Source organism: Lactuca virosa, chromosome 5, assembly GCF_052849685.1.
Source record: "Lactuca virosa cultivar CGN04683 chromosome 5, Lactuca_virosa_CGN04683_v6, whole genome shotgun sequence".
Lineage (NCBI taxonomy): Eukaryota > Viridiplantae > Streptophyta > Magnoliopsida > Asterales > Asteraceae > Lactuca > Lactuca virosa.
In genome coordinates this window covers 419,984,305-420,006,983 of record NC_136430.1, presented here as the reverse complement: position 1 = coordinate 420,006,983, position 22,679 = coordinate 419,984,305, and the positions used below count along the sequence as shown (strand labels likewise).

The window sequence follows — 22,679 nt, the reverse complement described above, 5'->3', positions numbered from 1 at the left end:
ACAACATCGAGGTAAGTTACCTTCCAATAGAAGTGGGTCTAAGGCGATAATGACGGTCCACTAGTAAGAGATGTAGTTGAGATGATTGTCTTTGTGATAATTGTATGGTATGCCCCTATCTGTTATGTTTTATATGCTAGTATGCTATGATGTTAGGTGATAGTGGTAGAAGGGGTAAGTTAGACCCCAGTATCGGTCGATAGGGCCGAAGGGATATGCCAGAACCCAGATAAGCTAGGCAGTATATGATTTATATGTTTATGCACTAGGATGCTATGTGGTAGAAGTAGGGGTGAAATAGTCCCCAGTACCGGTCGAAAGGACCGAAGGGGTAGGCCAGAACCCTGATATGCTAGGCGAGGTACCGGTCGACAGGACCGAAGGGGTAGGCCAGCACCCTGATATGCTAGGCAAGATATCGATCAACAGGACTGAAGGGGTAGGCCAGCACCCTGATATGCTAGGCGAGTTACCGGTTGAAAGAGACCAAAGGGGTAGCAAGTACCCGGATAAGTTAGACAGTATATGTTATGTATGGTATGTGGTATGATGGAGGAACTCACTAAGCTTTGTGCTTCTGATTTTCAGTTTTGGTTTCAGGTACTTCCGTGAAGGGAAAGGAGCCGGCACGGTAGCATCGCACACACATGATTTTCCGCATATGAGATTCTTGTGATTTGTACTCTGACATTATTACTATTTTATGACATGATTTTGAGACACATGATCTACGGTTTATATGCAATGAAATAATTGATGATGTTTTCGAATAATCTGTTTTATGAATTATTAAATTAAAAATAAAATTTTTGGTCTCGAATTTTGGAATGTTACAAAACTAGATAAGGAGGATCTGGAAAATAAGCACACAAACAATAATTATAAAGGCAATTTTCAGGGACAGTTTGGGAATAAATTTCAGGGAAATGGGAAAAAAATCTCCCATCACATCTCGCATTTTCCTGCATCTGTGAATGTATCTGTTCCAACTTATCCGCATGAGTCCCAACCCGTTTGACACCTTCCTGTTGTTCCAATGGCAGCAAATGGTGATCTTCCGGCAACCCCTTCTGTAACCTTGTGTGCTGATAAGCCTATTGCGTCAACAACAACTTCTATTGCTACTCTACCTGTTTCTGTTCAGCCAATATTAAATGAATCAGTTCCAATCTTGAAAAAATCGGTTTCTAAAGATGTTGTTAATTCAACGCCTCAACAAAATAACCGGTCCTATGCTAGTCTAGTGGGATTCTCGGGAGGTTATGGGCGTGTTTCAGGCATCAACATTTCTGAAGATGAACTTACTCATCCCCCGGGTTTTTCTAACCAGTGTTATTCATTTATGGGAGATAACCAGTCCGTCTCGGAGGGGCATCAAAAGAGTAATTCGTTTTTTTGTTGAATTGAAAAAGACGATTGACATGGGAGAATCTTTGGGGTACAATATGGATGGTTGTTTGGATCGTGTTAAAGAAATTTTACAAGGACACGTTGAAAGAAAACAATTATGAATTGTCTTTCAATAAAAATGTTCAAGGAGCGGGGTCTTTACAAAATCGGAGTTGGGTTAGGAAATTATGTAATGTTCATAAAATTAATTTTCTAGCCATTCAAGAAACAAAGATGTAAGATGTTGATTTGGGCACAGTTAGATCCTTTTAGGGTAATTCTTCTTTTATGCACGCGTTTTCTCCTTCTCGAGGAGCTTCCGGTGGCATTCTTGCTGTTTGGGATTTGGATAGTATTTCCAAAAAACGAGTTAGTATTTCGGATTGGTTTATTGCTATGGAGGCGGTTTGGATTCGTACGGGTCTCGATGTCATGTTTATTGTTGTTTATGCCCCACAAGGAACTACCAACAAAATACTTCTTTGGGATGAGATTTCTGGCCTTATTTCTCCTTTTTCAGGGGAGAGTATTATCATGGGTGATTTTAATGAAGTTCGGGATGAAACAGAGAGAATGGGTTCGGTTTTTAATCAAGCTTCTGCTAGAGCTTTTAACGATTTCATTGATAATTTTGATCTTTCTGATATTCCATTGGGTAGACCTCGTTTTACTTGGAGTGACAAATGGGGATCCAAGTTTAGTAAACTTGATAGTTTCTTGGTCACAGATGGGTTTATGACCGTTTTTCCTCATCTTGCGGGTATTGTGTTATGAAAAAACATTCGTGATCGTCGTCCGATTCTTCTTTTGGAGCATCGGGTTGATTATGACCCTAATCCTTTTCGGGTGTTTCATTCTTGGTTTGATAGAGATGGTTTTGAGGCTATAATGTGGGATTCCTGGATGAGTGAGCTGTCTGGGGCGGGTCTGGATAACCCTTGGGTGAGATTCAAGAAGAAATTACATCTTCTTAAATCTAACCTCAGGGTGTGGAATTTTAATAATCGGGATCTGTTGGTTACCAAAAAGAAGAATCTCCAAGATTTAATTGAATCTATTGATAGTCGTCTGATGGATGGGGAAGGATCTTCTACCTTGAGGAAACAGAGGGTTTCCTTATTGAAGGAGATATCAGATTTGGATAATTTAGCTCAATTAGATCTTGCTCAGAAAGCGAAGATTCAGTGGGGTATAGAAGGTGATGAGAATTTGGGTTATTATCATGGGGTTCTTAATCGGAAGAGACGCCAAACTGCGATCCATGGTCTTTTGATTGATGGGGTGTGGGTAGATAATCCTATTTCGGTTAAAAAGGGTTTCCATGAGTACTATCAGGCTCTATTCTCGGATCAAAAGCATTGGAGGCCTCAGGCTGATGCTAGTTATTTTAGTACTTTATCTTTAGTGCAGGTGGATTTCTTAAATTCGCCTTTTTCTCGGGAGGAGATTAAAAGGGCAGTTTGGAATTGTGGTTCGTCAAAGGCCCCAGGAACGGATGGCTTCACCTTTGGGTTTCTTAAGCATTTCTGGGATCTTATAGCAAACGATGTTGAGGCATTTGTTTTACATTTCTTCCATCATTCTTCCATCCCAAAGGGGTGTAATGCTTCCTTTTTCACGATTATTCCAAAAATCAGAGACCTCAAGACTGCAAAAGATTTTAGGCCTATTAGTCTAATTGGATGCCAATATAAAATTATTGGTAAACTTTTAGCTAATAGACTAGTGGAGGTTATTGATAGTGTTGTCAGTATGGAACAGTCTGCTTTTGTCAAAGGTAGACAAATTTTGAATGGTCCCTTTCTTCTAAATGAAGTGGTTTCCTGGAGCAAGACCTCTCGAAATCCATTGATGTTATTCAAGGGCCTCTGTTTTGGTCAATGGTTCTTCGACTGATGAATTTCAAATTCATCATGGGTTGAGACAAGGCAACCCTTTATCTCATTTTCTATTCATCTTGGCTATGGAAGGGCTCCATTTTGCTTTGGTTAGGGCCCGTTCGGCTAACGTTTTCAGGGGGATTTCTATTTCAGGGGTCGAGATTTTGCATATTCTTTATTCGGATGACGTCATGTTGATTTCTTCTTGGGATCCTGAGAATGGCAATCGTCGTATTCGTATTCTTCGGTGTTTTTACATGGCGTCTGGGCTGAAAATTAATTTGCTTAAAAGCAAATTGATTGGTGTGGGTGTTTCTTTTACCAAGATTGCTAGTGTTGCAGAAAGAATCGGGTGTGCTGCCTCTGAGTTGCCTTTTTCTCACCTTGGTGTTCCGGTAGGGCAGTTGATGAATCAAATTTATGTTTGGTCTCCTATCCTTGATCATTTCCAGAGTAGACTATCGGGTTGGAAAACTAAGTGTCTTTCGGTTGGAGGTCGTCTCACTTTGATGAAGTCTGTTTTGGGTTCTCTTGGGAGTTATATGATGTATATTTTTCTTTCTCCTATTTCGGTGTTGGCTTCTTTGGAGGCCTTAAGGGCTAGATTTTTTTGGGGCGCAGACTTAGATGAGAAAAGGATGCACTGGGTTAGATGGGATAAAGTTTTAGCTTCCAGGGATAATTGTGGTTTGGGGATTGGGAGTTTGTTTTCTTTAATAGAGCCAGGGTTTTTCGTTGGTGGTATAGATTTTTCCACAATCCTCGTCTTTTGTGGGTTCGTGTCATAAAATCTACGTTTGGTTCTGATGGTGGTTGTAGGTCTTTGACCCCTAGGAGATCAGGGGGTAGCCCTTGGAATGGGGTCCTTCGCATGTTGTTTCATCTGAGAGAGAAATGTATAAATCTCCAATCTTTTTGCCCTATCAGGGTTGGGGACGGGAATTCTACATCTTTATGGCAGGACATCTGGTTGGGTGATGAGCCGTTGTGTTATACTTTTCCTAAAGTTTTTTCTCTGGATAAATTTAGACATGCTTCTGTTAGTGATCGACTGTTTAGGGGTTGGGAGCATAATACTCTTAGGCGGAATCCTAGAGGAGGAGCAGAGTAGGAGCAATAGGATAATTTTATTTCTCAGTTGCAGGGTTTCCAGCTCCAGTCCATCCCTGATAGATTGGGTTGAACTATTGATTCTTCAGATATATTCTCTGTCTCTTCGGCTCAGAATTATTTGGACGGCATTATGCGTACTTCGAGAGGTCCCATCACCCGGTGGAATAATTGGATTCCAATTAAGATAAACATTCTTATATGGAGGATCAAGCTTCGTAGTATCCCTACTAGGGAGTGTTTATCCCTTAGGGGTATTATGGTGGATTCCATTACTTGCCCCATATGTTCTTATAATATGGAGACTATTAACCATATATTTGCAGGATGTGCTGAGTTGACTGTTTTATGGTCACATATTGTTGTTTGGTGGGGTTTTCAAGATCCCAATTAGATTTCTGTCGAGTCTCTTATTTTGCGGCCAGACGTTATCTCCATGAGACCTGTGCAGCGAAAGACCTTTGATGCAGTGGTTTCCACTTGCTTTTGGTGTATATGGAACTTTAGAAATTCTTTGAATTTTGGAGCGGATACCCCTAGGAAATCCCTTCTTTTTGATGATGTTGTCTATAAATCATTTTTTTTTGGATTTCCAATAAGTGTTCTAAAGCCATCATTAGTTGGAGTTTTTGGTTTCATAATCCTATTTCTGCTACAATTATTTTGTAATGGCTCTTTTCTAGTTTCTTGCTAATTTAATAAAATTCCGTTGTTCAAAAAAAAATCCAAATCTCAGAACTAAGACAAAAATAAATAAATAAATAAATAAATAAAATAAAATTTAAAAAAAAAAGGCACATTAGAAGGGAATTATGTATAGCTAACAACTAGGGATCCCAAAACTAAAATAAAGACTTTTATAGCTTATGCCAAATATGACATATGCTAAATTTTTATAATGCAAACAACCACCACCAACATAGTATATGTTTTCATATATGATCGAGACCGTTTTCCACGTTCGAGACATAGATGAATACAAAGGAACTTAAGCTTTGTGAACTATATTTGACTAAAAACCCCACCAATCCATGATTTATACAAATATGTAAGTTGACACTTGAGGGTTTAGGCCGTTTGGCATACTTATTTGTAAGAAACTCGTATATATCCCATGCATGAGACATATGTGAAAAAAGGTCATGCTTATTCATTCGGACAGGGGATTTGTGTGAGCCCCGACTAAGGAGTATCAAAAGGTGTTTATACTTAATACTATAATTCTACACACACACACATATATATATATATATATATATATATATATATATATATATATATATATATATATATATATATATATATATATATATATATATATATATATATATATATATATAAAGACGGCCTAATTTTATGAGACCGTGAGACCACTTTTTTCTAATGAAATATTCTAATATTCTAGTGTTCATAAAAATTAAATATTTGTAATATTCTAATATTATAAAACAGTAATTTTAAAATATTTTACATTGAAATATTATAAAACATATAATGTTATAATATATTGCATATTCTATTTTTACGAACAATAAAATTTTACTTTTGATCTTGACTATATATATATATATATATATATATATATATATATATATATATATATATATATATATATATATATATATATATATCACATTGTTTTTCTCATTTATCTTCTAAATCCACGCGTCCTATATCACACCTCTTTTTCCTTGCTAGTTTAGGGCACCACCATCAACATGGTATCGGGTTTCGTATATAATCTTCTAAATTTATGTTTCCTTTCTATGTATTCGCTACATGACAATATCCATTAGGGAGTCATGCCATGGTTTTACCATGGCAAAGACACTCCACATATGATTTAGGTGTGGTTTGGGTTTGATAAAACCATGAGGTAGGAGAGAGACCACGACAATTTCTTGTCGAGTGCGGCCAAACCGCATTGAAAACTGTAGGGCGAAGGCGGTGTTCCCTACTGCCACCGTGGCAAACCGTGTCCACTTCCTTGAGTCTTAAAAATTAAAATTTACAAGTTTAGCCAAATGAAATGCTATATCTAACACTTGAAACCTTATCATGCATAGTTCCTTATTTCACAATTCACAGATTTGGACATTCGTATGTGTCCCTATGTCATTCGTATGTGTCCCTATGTCAACCTTGTGTCACCGTCCTTTTCACCAAAGCAAATTTATTATATAAAAAAAGGTAAATGTCACTCTTAGAGCTAGTTTTGGTTTCTAGATATTTTCCATGACAAACATTGGGGAAATAAATCATAATATTCCATAAAAAAAATGATATTTAGGCTTAAACATATTTCACATATGATTTCCATCTTCTAGACAAAAAAAAGCGCAAATCGTTGTAACAATTTAGTTATCATAATATCCACTTGGGTTTTGTTTATTGTGCAATGTCATTGATCGATGAAATACTAAAACCAAAAAGATTTTGTGTGAATACAGAATATTTGCATACACACTATGATATACCAAGTGCAAATTATTTGGACCAAATGTCTGTGTAGCATAATACCATTATGTGTGTTGGAAACAAGTCTGATGACATAAATTTATAAATTTGATAGTGTGATTAGTGGTATGTGAGTTAAATGTTTATTTTTAATGCACATATTACTTGGTGACTAACATAATAATTAACATTGAAACCGATTGATGTGAACGTGTATAACCAAATCATTGTGTGGATTATCTTGCAATTATAACAACAAAATGTATACAAAAAATATATAACAAAGTTTTCATAATTTTCTTTTATATTAAAACCCCAGAAAACCTTATCTGTCAAAGCTACATTTTAAAAAATATAACACAAGTGATATAACTTCCAATGTACAAAACATTCCAATTTTTTGAATAGAGAAGAAAAAGTTAATCGGATAAGTTAGAATAATGAAAAAGAAATAACATAAGTAGATATCCATCTGGATTTTGTTCAACATGAGTTATTTTATTTTCTTTATACACAGAAAAAAGTAGATGAAAACATGTGGAAATGGGGTCGGTCCACGTGAAGTACATATGTTTGGGTCGAAATGTTGAATACATAAAAAAATAATAATAATAAAATAATAATAATAATAATAAAATTCTATTGTAATAAATATAAGTTTTCTTGCCAAATGTTACAATTTTATTCAATTTGTCAATGTTATCTTTTAGTTATTTTGAATTAATTTTTTTCTACATGTCATTTTATGAGTTTTCTTATTTTATTAATTCTACATAATATTTTAATATAATAATTATAATAAATGTAGTAATAAATTGATATCCGTTTTATTAATTGAGTTACCTTCTAATTTAAAAATTCGAAATTAAAGCTCATTAATTTCTTTTGTTTATTTATTTAAAATTTTTTGTTTAAATTTAAAATATAAAAAAATATATTTCAATTTTAATAATTCATTATTTTTCTTATTTTCTTATAAATTTAAAGCTCTCAAATATTTAGACTTTTATATTTAATTTTTTTTTAAATTAACTCATATAGTACATGGGTCTCACAACTAGTATAGAATATTGTATTTTAAACAATGTTTTAAAAGATTCATTAGGCGGGACGGTGTACTAACCGTATTCCGTATTGTACGGTGGCTGGAACTGCACCCTGGAAACACTACAGAATGAGGTAAAAAGTGTGGTTTGTGATGGTATGGGTACCTCTCTTTCACTCTGTGTGTGTGTGTGTGTGATAAAACAATAATTTATTTTTTTATTAACACCAAAAAAATTCAAAGTGGCGAGAAATTGTGAGGCGTGTTTCGAAGATGAATGAGTTGTACAACAATTTAAAAACCTAAAGGCAAAGTGGTCAAGGTGATGAGGAAATTCTTTAAGAAGCATATCTTTTGTATCATGATGACACCGAAAAGGCATTCAAGTTTAACGACCCTTGGAAAGTGTTATCTACTAGTCCAAAATGAAAAGAATTCGAAGCAACCGTCATACTTGGAGGAGAAGGAAGAAAAGGAACAAAAACGGGCTCAGGTGGATACACAACTTCTTCTTATGCTCATGTCGGGTTAGATTTGAATAATGACAACGAGCTCAAGCTGGAAGAAATTGTTTGGCTAATACATAGTGGCAAAGCAAAAAAGGAAGGGGAATGGATCTTCTTTAAATGCATCGGATTTCAGCAACGATGTATAGAAAATGAGGAACATGATGGAGACATTTGATTAATACAATCTAAATTTCGTTGAACATTTGATATTTGAAAAAGAAAATTTTGTCAAAAAAATGCGCATGAGGAAAAAAGTAAATGGAAGATATGTAATTTTTGATGCAAATTACTGATCATCTTTTAGGACACACCCTCGAACTTGTTTAGAGGATGAAGGAGAAGATCACGAAAAATATATCTCCTAGATTGTTATGTTGGGGTTTTTTTTAGATCTTGGTTGTTTTTCTATTATGTAATTTTTAATTATGTTTTCTAGGTTTTATTATATAATTTTTATTTTTAAGTATTGAAATATTTCCATTTTTATTTATTTTTGTGTTTATTAATCATTTTTAATTAATTATATTTATTTTTTAAATTATGGTTTTTAAAATTAAATTAATTTTATTCTGAAAAAAATAAAAGAAAGTGAAAGGTGACCATTTTTGAGTTTTGAAGAGTGAAATGTGAGGGGAAAATGAGACGGTGTTGATGTGGCACAGAAAAAATGAAAGGCAAAAGATGAGTACACACCTGGGCTCATGACTTCCACCACATAACATATATGGTCAACTGGATACAATATAAACAATCACATTTCATATGTAACCAACCTTTTAATATAGATATAAACTTTCATTATACATTCAACCTTTTATTACATAAACAACCTCTTGTTATATATGATCAATCGTAAGATATGTAAGTGTCTCTTAATGCTACTTAACCCAAGAGAATTACCCCATTCGCTACTCATGTGCTAGGCCGGTCACATGATCTAAGTGTCTGCAAACAATGTGTCACACGGCCATCTAGCCACGAACGAGGGGCCCACATCACTCTAATCCATGAACACAGAAGTGTCTGCAAACAATGTGTCACACGACCATCTAGAAGGACCAGCAACTTGAAACCTCTATGTCTTAAGCTCTTCCTATAGGTACCCTTTCAACCTATTAGGCGTCCTCAATTATCCAGATAAGGTTTTAGGCAAAGATCATCAAATTACCCAAACCCACTACACATACCTCACAATATCATACTTACATTAAATAAAACATGCAACTCATACCATCTAAATGAGTACTAAAACATGCATTATATTCAACATCAAAACGTTAAAACATAATCATTCACCATTCATTCAAGTAACTTATGCTAACATGTTATTTACATTAAATTCATCAAATTGGAATCAACAAAGCAATTAATTTCTAGCACGGAAATAACAACAAAGCATACAATAGCATCATAGCTAACACATTATATACAAGCACAAGTAAAAACAACATATCCTACTATGAATCAAATCACCATCTATAAAATGCATGTTTCGAATATACACCTTAGTAAGTTAAAACTATAAACTCACCTTTTTCCTTGATGAAATTCTCCTTCTACTCCAAGTCTTGAACTTACTTGAAGTTGTCAAGGGTCCACCTATTAGCTACACATACCATACAATTAATGAAAACAATCCAAGTTTCAATGAGATAGTTCTAATACTTAATAACTTATATATTTTTTGAGTTTCCCAACGCTACCAATGTTTAGTGTTTTGATCATAAAGCGGAATCTAAAATTCCAAAAAGGCTGATATCGGAGTCCCTGAAACCTAGAGTCGATTTCATACAACTTTTTCATAGTAGTGATTTTGTCACATTCGGACCAAAAATGGACTCTACAGCCCTTGCAAGACATTTCAACAATTATGTATGCACTTCTAATCTTGATAAACATCACTATAAGCTTCAAGATTAACGACAATGACTTATCATCATTCAATTTTGCACACAAATAGTCTTGCATGGAGGTACTAAGAGATATTTTGAGTACTTAATGAAAAAGCAAGGAGTTTACACAACAAAGAAGTGAATTAGGTGCTCTTAACACACCAAGAAAAACACATTCTTACATCCACCATTCAAGAGTTCATTAAGAGTCAAATTAAGGCACATGTTAAGATGGAAATTGAGTGGACTTTAGACATGAATTGTTTGTCTTTCAAGGTTGTTATTTTAGCCCTTAAGTTATGGTTTTAGGGCAAAAATACAGGGTAATGCATCCAAGAATTGCAAGAACCTTCAAGATAGATGTTTGACATTCTCTTTGCTAGTAAAAACAACCACACTATAAACCACATATCAAGACACTTAGAGGATGCTTTTATAACCTTATGAATGGTCCATAAATATTTCTTTTATGTAGAAAATTAAACACCAAAAACCATAATGATTGAAGGTAAACGAGACAAAAATTATGACACCGAAGCAAGTAATTGAATCTTGATTTCCTACCAATCCAATAACAGTTGAATCAAAATCATTATAGGAGAAATAATCAAGAACTTACCATCCCTATGATCGATGCGTGACAACCTAATCGAAAATCACAAAGAGTCTGATGTCCTCCTGTCTTGCTTCGCTTGATCACGCAACCCACATAATCGTTTTTTCCCTTGATCGAAACACAACAACAACCTAAGAATGATTGGGTTCAACCCAAGAATGCTTGGGTTCGACCCTTCATCACTGGACAACAAAAGTGAGAATGAACGACCTTCTTATTCCTTTAAACACATCGACATAACTCATGGAAGTGTTTTAATGCATTTTTCCAAAACAAACCCCTATACTTCCATAATTTAATTCCAAACACCACTAACCCTAATAAGATAACAAATTAAGTTTATTTAATGACAATTTAATCCTTCTACTCTGTGTAAACCTTTTTATTTATTCATATTTACAATATAATCCCATAAATCCATTTAATTAAATTAGAATTATTGATTAATTTCCTTAGATATTATTAGACATCATTTTTGTTTAATTTATTCCATTTTAATACCATTAAAATAAAATCTGTAACGACCATAAAATTCAAGCCAATTTAAAACTTTTTAAGTCATTCAAAAACCAATAATTATTACAAACATCTTTTCAAAATGGTTTAATGTCAGAGTTTCCCATAATCAAATCGTAAAAACATAAGGAGGTGCACGATCACGCCTTTGCCTTTCCGCGATCATCAGAAGTACCTGAAACAATAATCGATAAATGTAAGCTCGAAGGCTTAGTGAGTTACCCCCAAAATACCAACGCCATAAAACATATCAATAACATATAAGCAAACAGCATGCATAATGAGCCTTCAGCCTGACTGGGCCGCCTCGCAGGCCTTCAGCCTATCTGGACCGCTCTCCGAGCCTTCGGCACGTCTGGACCGCCTCGCAGGGCCTACAGCCTATCTGGACCGCTCGTCGGGCCTTCGGCCTGACTGAACCGCCTTGCAGGGCCTTCAGTCTATCCGGACCGCCCTAGGTATGTTGGCCTTCAGCACAAAGCATGACCGCCTCAACCCAACCCCCAATCAAACAAACATGTGCACATAAATATCATACGCTAGCATATATAGCAGTCAAACCGATCTAACAGATCACCAATCATAGCAACATCCTATAACCAGGATACAGACCTAACCGATCACTAACATAACATCATCCTATATACCAGGATACCGACCTAACCAGGTCACTAAGCATATCACCATCCTAACTACCAGGATGTAAATCAATAAGCATATCATGCAATAACCCGGATACAAATCTGAAAAGGGCCGGCATTGGTGCCTTAAACCCCGTTGATATAGTGAGGAGAACTCACCTCACGAGTAGCTCGAAGTGATAAAGTCTGACTCCACCAAATGCAGCTCCAAGTCCAACACCTATATCCACCGATGATTCTCTTCCATAAATTCCCAAACTACCAAAATACCCCCAGAAGTCAAACTGGTCAACCCTTGGTAAAAGTCTAAGTCAACGGTCAAATTTAACAGTCCATGTTGACCCAACTCGTCGAGTTCCTTAAGAACTCAGAAATTCATTAAACCCTAACTGACTCGCCGAGTTTCCAACCAACTCGTCGAGTCCATGTGTGTCCAGATGTCCTGGAAAACCCTAACTGACTAGTCGATTCCTCTTACTGACTCGCCGAGTTCATGTAGAATCAAATACGGGCAACCATCATCCGACTCGCCGAGTCGGCTAAACGACTCGTCGAGTTCATGCAGTCTATTTCTTATACATATGTTTTTAAGCCACCCCAAAGCTCCATATTGCAGATCCAACCTCCTAGGGCATGGTTTCCGCGTATAGTTGCAAACTTTACGTACATGCATGGTCCTAAAATGCCAAAACTAGATTAAAGGAAAGGTTAACTCAAAGGGAAAGGCCCAAGCTTGCCAAATATCATAACTTTATAGCTATAGGGATCAACGAGAGTCCAAATCTGAAGTTACAACTTCAGATCTTTCCCCAATACCCAAAATGACTCCCAAATATGCTAAGGATGGCCCTAAACCCAAACATGAAGAGATCTAGCTAAAGATAAGCCAAGGTAACGATTTTTTATCTTCAAAATGATGCCAAGATGAAGTAGAGTCAGATCCACAAGCTCCTCTTTGCTCCAAGCTTCTTATACTTCACACCTTCACAAAATGCACTAAAATCACTCTTTAAGCCTCACAATCACTCAAGAACAAGGTTAATAGCAAGTAGGGTTTCTTCTGGCCGTCAAGGGGTGATAAGGGACTGGAGGAAAGGACTTAAGGTCCTTTAAATATGGTGCAAACCCTAAAAATTAGGGTTTCATCTCCCAACTCCTACTCGTTGAGTCCAGTTCCTCCGACTCGTCGAGTAGATCCAATAATCCATGCGGGCTAACCCGCCTCTACACGACGAGTTGGGGGCAACCAACTCGCCGAGTAGGTCCATAAATATGTATATAATGCTTTAAAACTTGTACCTGGGAGTCGGGGTGTTACATTTCTCCCCCATTTGAACTAGACTTCGTCCTCGAAGTCTACTACGGCGAACAATCCTGGATAGTGCTCCCGCATGTCTGCCTCCGGCTCCCACATCCACTCGGATCCCCTCCTGTGCTCCTACCTTTACCAAAGGTACTTACTTGTTCCGTAGAACCTTCACATTCCTCTCAAGAACAGCCATCGACCTCTCCACGTAATTCAGGCGCTCATCGACCTGAGTATCATCTAATGACACTACTGCCTCCTCGTACAGAATGCACTTCCGTAACTGTGAAACATGGAAAGTGTTGTGGATCTGACTAAGCTCCTCAGGGAGATCTAATCTATACACCACCTTGCCAACCCTGGCAGCGATCTTGAATGGCCCGATATATCAGGGACCCAATTTCCCCCTCTTCCTGAAGCGAATCACACCCTTCCAGGGTGAGACCTTCAAGAGTACCATATCACCGACCTGAAACTCTAACTCAGATCGGCGCCGGTCGGCGTAACTCTTTTGCCGAATCTGTGCGGTCTACAACCGATGTCTAATCTGCTGAATCATCTCGGTAGTCTGCAAAACTACCTCGGTCCGGCCCATCACCCTGTGACCAACCTCGCCCCAACAAACTGGGGTGCGGCATCTCCGTCCATACAACAGCTCATAAGGTGGAGCACCAATACTAGAATGAAAGCTGTTGTTATATGAGAACTCTGCAAGGGGTAGGTAGGAGTCCCAGCTCCCACCGAAGTCAATGACGCAGGCTCTCAGCATATCCTCGAGGGTATGTATGGTCCGATCACTCTGGTCGTCCGTCTGTGGGTGATAGGTTGTGCTGAAGTGCAGTCGCGTACCCAATTCCTCGTGGAACTTCTGCCAAAACCGGGAGGTAAACCGAACATCATGGTCTGAGATGATAGAGACTGGAACCCCATGGCGAGCGACAATATCGCGTATATACACATCGGCCAGCTTCTCGGCTGACGAGCTCTCCCGAATGGGCAGAAAGTGAGCACTCTTGGTCAATCGATCCACGATGACCCATATGACGTCGAACCCCTTTGTCGTCCTAGACAATTTGGTGATGAAGTCCATCGTGATCTGCTCCCAGTTCCACATGGGAATCTCTAGAGGTTGCAGCTTGCCATGCGGCCTCTGCTGCTCAGCCTTGACCATCCTGCAGGTCAAGCGCCTCTCAACGTACCAAGCGATCTCCCGCTTTATGCACGACCACCAGTAACTTAATCGCAAATCCCGGTAAATCTTGGTGGCCCCCGGGTGAAAAGAGAAACGAGACTTGTGAGGCTCTTCCAATATAGTTTGTCTGACCCCCACCAGACATCGGAACCCAGATCCGACCGCAACGGGTCAATAATCCTCTACTATCATGCACAAACTGGGTGTTCTCACCCCTAATCCTCTCAAGCTTCCAGTTCTCCTGAAGCATATCCTCTTCCTGAGCTTCCCTGATCAAGCCCACAAATGGAGAATGCACTAAAATCCTCATGCACGTCATAGGATTAGAGGATCCAGCTGACTGAGAAACAAACGACCGACTCGCCCCCGAGTCGAATAATACCAAAGCATGTAAGGAGTTCACTAAAAACGTACATAATCACAGGTACATCATATAAGCATAAAACATATATAATTAGTAAAATAAGGGATAGAAACATACCAATAACCACGGCTGGTGCTGCCCTGGCCTCCTCTGCTGTAAGCTGGAAGGCACGTCCCTGAGCCCTCAGGGGTGCTGCTCGACCCTGACTCCCGTCAGTAATCCTCAGTGTAGCCGGCGCTGGAGCCTGCGCTGGCCCGACCGCAAGCTGTGGACAGTTGGTCTTCATATGACCAATCTGATGACAGTGGTAGCAGATCCTCATATCCTGAACCGGGGCTGTCTGGCGACAATCCTTCGCATAATGCCCCTCCCTGTCGCATTTGCGGCACACGCTGCTGAATCTGCAAACCCCCGAGTGACCCTTCCCGCACTTGCCACAAGTGTGGCCCTGCTGTCCCCTGACTTGGAACCAATGGTCTTAGACCGCTTTGGCGCCGGCTGTGACTGTGTCGGGGCCTGCCGCTACTCCCTCAACAGCAGCTCAATCTCCAACTCACGCCGCCTAGCGGCCTCCTGTAACTCCAACAAAGTATCACATCGCCGAGTAGCAACAAACTGACGGATGTCAGTCTTGAGCATGCTCAAATAACGTGTCATCTGAGCCTGCTCAAAAGCAAACTTCGGGCAAAACATCGCCCTCAGCGTGATCATGCGGGTGATCTCCGTCACCGTCTCACCATCCTGTCTCAAATCCAGAAACTCCTGAGCTAACCGTTCCCGCTCGAATCGTGGAATGTAGCGAGCGCAGAACATATCCCTGAACTGCTCCCATGTAACCGCAGCTCTCTGGTCATCCAAGTACGATCCAGTCATCAACCTCCACCAGTCCTTTGCCCCAGACCTCAGAAGGTTCGGGGCACATCTAACCTTCTGGTCCGTAGGACATAAACACGTCAAGAAACACCCCTCCACGTCAGATAGCCACCTCATGGATTTGATGGGGTCCTGAGTCCCATCAAAAGTAGGGGGTTTCGTGTTGTCGAAGTCCCGATACTGAAAATCCCGACTGGCTCCTACCCCTGCCGCCGTTACAGCCGTTGTGGCTGTTGTGGCAGCCGCCTCAGTGAGGGCTGCATAGTGATCATCGAAATACTCCACCATGGCGGTCTTGATAGACCCAAACATCTCCGGTAACTGAGCCCGGAACATCGCAACCACCTCATCATGCAGGATCTCTCGGATCTTGGCGTCCATCTTGTCTGGCCCCATCTGGCCGATAGTCTCGAGCACTGTTGGTGCCTCCTGTCCGCCGCCTACTGATCCTGACCAGGATCCAGTCACAAATTGTCGAGTAACCACGATGCTGAAAAATATACCAGAAAGATATCAGATATTCCATATAACAATCTGGGAACCAACCCCTAATAAAACCCTAGGGGTTGTGACTTCCTTGCTACGCGTATGGGTCCTGTGCTTTCAGTAGTACGGGCCCATACTACCTTCCACACCTACCCATATTTGTCTCAAGTATCATCACAACGCCCTAAAACGATACGTAAGCATGGCATGCACTCAATCCTCACTCCTAGGGGAAGGCTAAATATCTCATAACTGGCGGACTCATCCCAAACAACCCATCCATGAAACTTCCACCAACCCTGCAACACTCGTGTATGCTAGCCATACATAACGCTAGACCCTATCGACTTTCGAATACCTGATCCTACCCTAAGCCCTTCATCAAACAAGAACAGGAAATAAGTCCAAACCAAACATTCTCAAGCTATAAGATCTTAATTATGTACAGCCGTAATGCATACACTAAGCAACTACATTAATGATGTCAATTTCATATAAGGAAAAACCCTAGGCTATCAGGCATCATATAATCATGCAATTCTATCATGCAATTCCTGAAGATCCCTAGCCTAGTACTAGCATGCTGTTCTAACATATCACATAAATCAAATAATCCGTAAGCTATTTTCGGGTCTACTTACTGGGTTCGACTGATCGTACACTCGCATCCTCCTTTATTATTTTGAAAACGTTTTAAGAAAATGGTTTTAAAATCTTGTCCTCAGTTTGAGATTGGAGACACACGAGTGCTTCCTCCAATTCACTCAAACCAAGGATCTGATACCAACTTGTAACAACCACAAAATTCAAGCCAATTTAAAACTTTTTAAGTCATTCAAAAACCAATAATTATTACAAACATGTTTTCAAAATGGTTTAATGTCAGAGTTTCCCAGAATCAAATCGTAAAAACATAAGGAGTTGCACGATCACGCATTCGCCTTCCCACGATCATCAAAAGTACCTGAAACAATAATCGATAAATGTAAGCTCAAAGGCTTAGTGAGTTACCCCCAAAATACCAACGCCATAAAACATATCAATAACATATAAGCAAACAGCATGCATAATGAGCCTTCAGCCTGTCTGGGCCGCCTCGCAGGCCTTCAGTCTATTTGGACCGCTCTCCAAGCCTTTGGCACGTCTGGACCGCCTCGCAGGGCCTACAGCCTATCCGGACCGCTCGTGGGGCCTTCGGCCTGACTGAACCGCCTTGCAGGGCCTTCAGTCTATCCGGACTACATCTACAACTCCATCATATTAAGCTTATCAGCGTCAGCTTATAGTATAGTTATCCAATTGTAATCTTTAGTATATTAGGTAAAGATATAGATAAGTATAGAATAGATCACATATCTGGTATTTTTGTGATAAGATCGGTTCTTAGTATAGATTAGACGCAATCCCTTGATTGAAGGGATTCACATGTATAGATTAGTATATATACAACATTAGGGAAAACCCTAATGTTGTGATCGTGGCTTTGTGTCATTCTTCTTTGTGACAAACATGTCTTCTTGGTGAAGACAAAACCTCTTTCTTGGTGAAAGAACAATTTGGAGAACTTTTGTGCTCTTTACTTTCTGTTTATTGTTTTGCTTAGATTAGTTTTACGTTTGTTCTTAATACTTGGAGTGTATCCGATCGATACAACATTTAACCTAGAGAGAGGCTATAATAATCGAAATTAACATAAAGAATAGGGTTACATACCTTTTAATTATTATAGCAAATAATCAAATCAAATCCTCTTGACGTTCCTTGGAAAGCGAGCACCAAAAGCTTGGATGCCTCTAATGGATCACACCCAAACCCTAGAACTAGAAGACACTTGAGAAAAGAGGGGAATAGGTATAATTTTCGTTCATAATCTTCCAAGAAGGAGTAGTCACGGAAATTGACGCCCAAGGAGTCCTATTTATAATTTAGATAACTTAGGGACAAAACAAGATTTGAATAATTAAATAATGGATTTAATTCCAATTCAAATCATTTCCTTATTAACATCCAGGAGGCTTCTGCAAACCCTAGAAATGCTCCCAAAACCTTCAACCCTAAGATGGTTCTAGAATTGTCTCTTTTATTCAACTATTGAACAATTATAATTCAGTCATTGCACCTTTAATTAGTTCCAATTAATCTCAAATTAATTTCAGATTAATTCTGATTAATAATTAATCAATTCTAATTGATTTCATATTAATTTATTAACCATATAAGTTAACAAATTAATTATTTTTATAATCGATCTCATATTAATTTATTAATCACATAATAAACTAATAAACCAACTGTCTATTTTCAATTAATATATTAATCATATAATATATTAACAAATCATTTTTTCATAATTTTCAATTAGTTTATTAATCATGTAATAATCTAATAAATCATCATCTATCTATAAATGTCATTCTAATCAAGTTCTAGTTACGAGGACAACCCAAAAAAAATTTGGCTTCTAATTACAAGAATATATCAATTTAGTTACTGACTTAGAGACTTTAATCCAACAAGTATAGGGAAGAGGAAGGAGAGATTTTGGAGAATGAGATATGAGCACATCAAAGAGAAAGGGAGAAGACAAAAAATGGGATGACTTGCTTATAGCTTTATTACTATATTGATTGTTGAATATTGATGATCCTTTCTCATTTGACGTATCAATTATATACAATGTTTACATGAAGATCTGATAAGTAGGGATCAACTAATACTAAGGATTAATTCAAATAAATGTAGATACATGCGAATGTATATTTGTGTGAATTTATACCTGCTAATAAAAACGATGAAAGTTTTCATGTATATAGGCTTAATAGATAAGCGATTAAATTAGATATGTTAATGATGGGAACATGCCACTCTTATTTTGAAAGACTGCGCATATAATGAAAAGTTGTTAAGAACGATATGCATGATATATTGACGGGTGTTATATTGAAGGATGAGTTGTGTTCTTAAATATATTATTAGGGTTCTTTTTTCATAAAAGACCATACATTTTGACCATTTTTTTTTAAGACATAAAACTTTTTTTTTTCAAAAAATACCAAACCTTTACCTATTATTTGCTATTTCAGACTCAACTAGGTTACCACATGTAAATTGTTTGCTTTTTAATACCCTACATTTTTCATTTTTTCCGTTTCAGACCTAAAAATCTTTGTTTTCAAATAAACCTAACTTTAGCATATTCATTGTTATTTCATTAATGGAACCAGTGACCAACATGTAACCATATTTCTCCTAACTTATATGCACGCTAAGCATCGATCACCTAAAAGAATAATTGATTCTAAAACCGTAGGTTACGTTTCTGTTTCTTTTTCTTGTACACCATATTAGGTCCTATATCTGATTCTAAAAGCCTAACTCTATATCCTCCCGTACCAAGGTTGGTTTCACAAAATTGAGCATTTTTCAAATACTCTGATAGTATGTTTATTTTAACACTATACTAAGATATTTTGACAAGTAAGTTGTTATTTTTTTTATTTTTATCTTTAAGCTCATTTTGTCTCAAGTATTTATCAATGTTTTACAATGAGTATTAAATTTATTTGACACTTTATGTATGGATAATCTCAAACATTAGCTATTTTTTTTACATTTGTAACCTCCAACATGAAATCACATCCCGTCTACACGGTATGGAAAGAGGATTCCAGATATTAGCTTCATGTGAGAGGTTACGTAGGTAAAAAATAGCTAATGTATGATCATCCGTACATATAATGTCTAATAAATTTAATACTCTTTGTAAACATTCATAAGTACTTGAGACAAAATAGGCTTAAAAGTCAATAAATAACAACTTACTTGAAAAATTGTTCTAATATACTATTAAAATAAATATACCATCAAACCTTTTGAAAATAACATCGGGACAACTTTTGAAAACAGACTAAATCTTGTGACAATAGCCTTGAGACAAGAGGATATATGGTTACCTACGGCCTTAGAATCAGATATAGGACCCAATGTGATGTACAAGAAAAAAGAAGGAGAAACATGAGCTACGATTTTAAAATCGGTTATTCTTTTAGTTGATCGATACCCACGATGCACGTGTCTTAGGGATACAGGGTTACCTATTGGTAATTAGCAACATTAATAAAATAACAAGGAATATGTTAAACTAAAGTTTATTTTGAAAGAAAAAAATTATCTCTGAACGGAAAAAAAAAATACTAAATGTAGACTCTTTTATGAAAAAAATAATAAGTAACATGTTAACCTATTAGGTTTAACAAAATAAAATAAAAATGTATGATCTATTATATATAAAAAAAATTAAAAATAAAATAGAATTGTTACTTTTCTGGCCGTGGGGATGTCACATCGGGCGATCGGGGGCATCGGGGCCCTTGCCCACGCTGGATTGCTAGTTTTGTGTCACCTCCTTTTCACATTTATGAATTTATCCCACAATAATCTCGGCCCGTTTTACTTTCTTTAATTTAAATGGAAATATATATATATATATATATATATATATATATATATATATATATATATATATATATATATATATATATATATATATATATTCATTTTTTAATTAGAATTATATAAATAAAATAATATAACTATTTCATTTGATATTTATGATCTATGTTTAACACTTTAATCAAAATTATAATAAATCACCATACCTATTATGACTCTGAGCGAATAAAAATACAAATATTATATATATATATATATATATATATATATATATATATATATATATACTAATTTATAACCCGTGAAAATCACGGTTATAAATTAATTAAAATTTCATATTAAAAAATCAAAATTATTAATCAATTATTTTGAATAAATTATTACTTAAGAGATATTTTTTTAGTTATATAAAATTACAGTTGTTGATTTAAATAAATACGTAAAGTTATATCACATTATAATCTATATTAATTTTATTTTATTTTTTAATCTAATGTTATTAGTTTAATATAATTAGAGTGAAAAAATTAAAATTTTGAAATTTAAAATAGAGAATCAATTATTAATTTAATTTAATTAGAGTGAGAAAGTTAAAATTTAAAATTTAAAATTGATAATTAATAGGTTGGCAAATGACATGATAGACGACATATAGTATTAATGAAGAGTTCTAATAATATGACACTTGTTAATATGAGAATAAATCCATTCATTTATTAGAATAGTGATATATATATATATATATATATATATATATATATATGTGTGTGTGTGTGTGTGTGTGTGTGTTAAACCCTTTGCTACAATATTAAGGTGTCTACGTCGATGGAAGCTTCCCCGCCGACCACTCTTACGCCTTGTTCCCGAGTTTTTTTTGTAAATTCATTAAAGGAAAGGGAAGGAAAATTTTGACAGTAAGAAAGGGAGGGAAAGTAAAATATTTATTATTCCATGTTCCCGAGTTCGAAGGAAATGAAAGGAAAATTTTAAGTTTTTGTGTTCGCGAGTTAGGAGGAAATGAAAATAAAACTTAAAATTTTCCTCCCCTCACTTTCTTTCCAAATCCGCCCAATTTTGGAGGAAAATATGGCTCCAAAATCATTTCCCTCTCCTCACTTTCCTTCCATTAATGAAACTTGGGAACACGATTTTCCTTCGACACCTCTCACTTTCTCTCCGTATCCTCCCATTTCCCTCCTTAAGTAAAACTCGGGAACAAGGCGTTAGGGCTTCGTCACCTGGAGCTAAGCAGCCTGTTTTTCTGCTTAAATTCCTTTCAGCCCTAAATTAGCCTAATGAGACATTGGGATATAAGAAACGACATCGTTTGGTTGCTGACGAAAGCTGCCTTCTTGCTTGCTTCCGTTCATCCTGACATCATGATGACGAAGAAGACTTGGTGGTGGGTTTTTCTTGTTGTCGGCGTCGTTTCTCCTAATGCTGCTTGCCACTCTTGGATCCCCTTTAATCGACAGCTCTTTATGATTGCCGCTGACTCACCCACAATCTGCTAATACCGACCTAACGTCAACTAGATATTGGTTTAATTTCTCCATCCACTGCCAAGAGCCCTAAATAAGGTACCCAAATAATTTCTTCGTCCTTTTTTTCTGCGATTCCAAAACAATCGTATCTGGGAGGCGGAATAGCTTATTTGTTGTCATGGGTTTGTAAGATCCTCATGATCGCCACACTTTCCACTGCTTCTATTATCCAATAAATTTACGTGTAACTATTCTCTTCTTCTCTTGCCTGGTTTCCCATCCTTACCAACAATAATTAGAAGCTGGAGAGATGGGTGAGACATGATACTTCATGTCCGCCTTGTCGCTTATACTTTCAAGGTTCGTTTTTTATGCTATGGATTCGTTATTTCTCTCTTGCGTCTTATAATTTTTATAATCTATGTTTTCTATTGTTTAATTTTCATTTCAATTTTGTAATACATGGA

The 22,679-nt window shown here is 37.0% G+C and overlaps 1 protein-coding gene across 1 annotated transcript; it reads left to right on the top strand.

Moving 5' to 3' along the window:
- The first annotated feature begins 3,352 nt into the window (after positions 1 to 3,352).
- Positions 3,353 to 4,057, top strand: LOC145114070 (uncharacterized). Its single transcript, XM_079050081.1, has one exon. It carries the CDS (start codon positions 3,353 to 3,355, stop codon positions 4,055 to 4,057), a length of 705 nt encoding a protein of 234 aa, XP_078906207.1.
- The last annotated feature ends 18,622 nt before the right edge of the window (positions 4,058 to 22,679 follow it).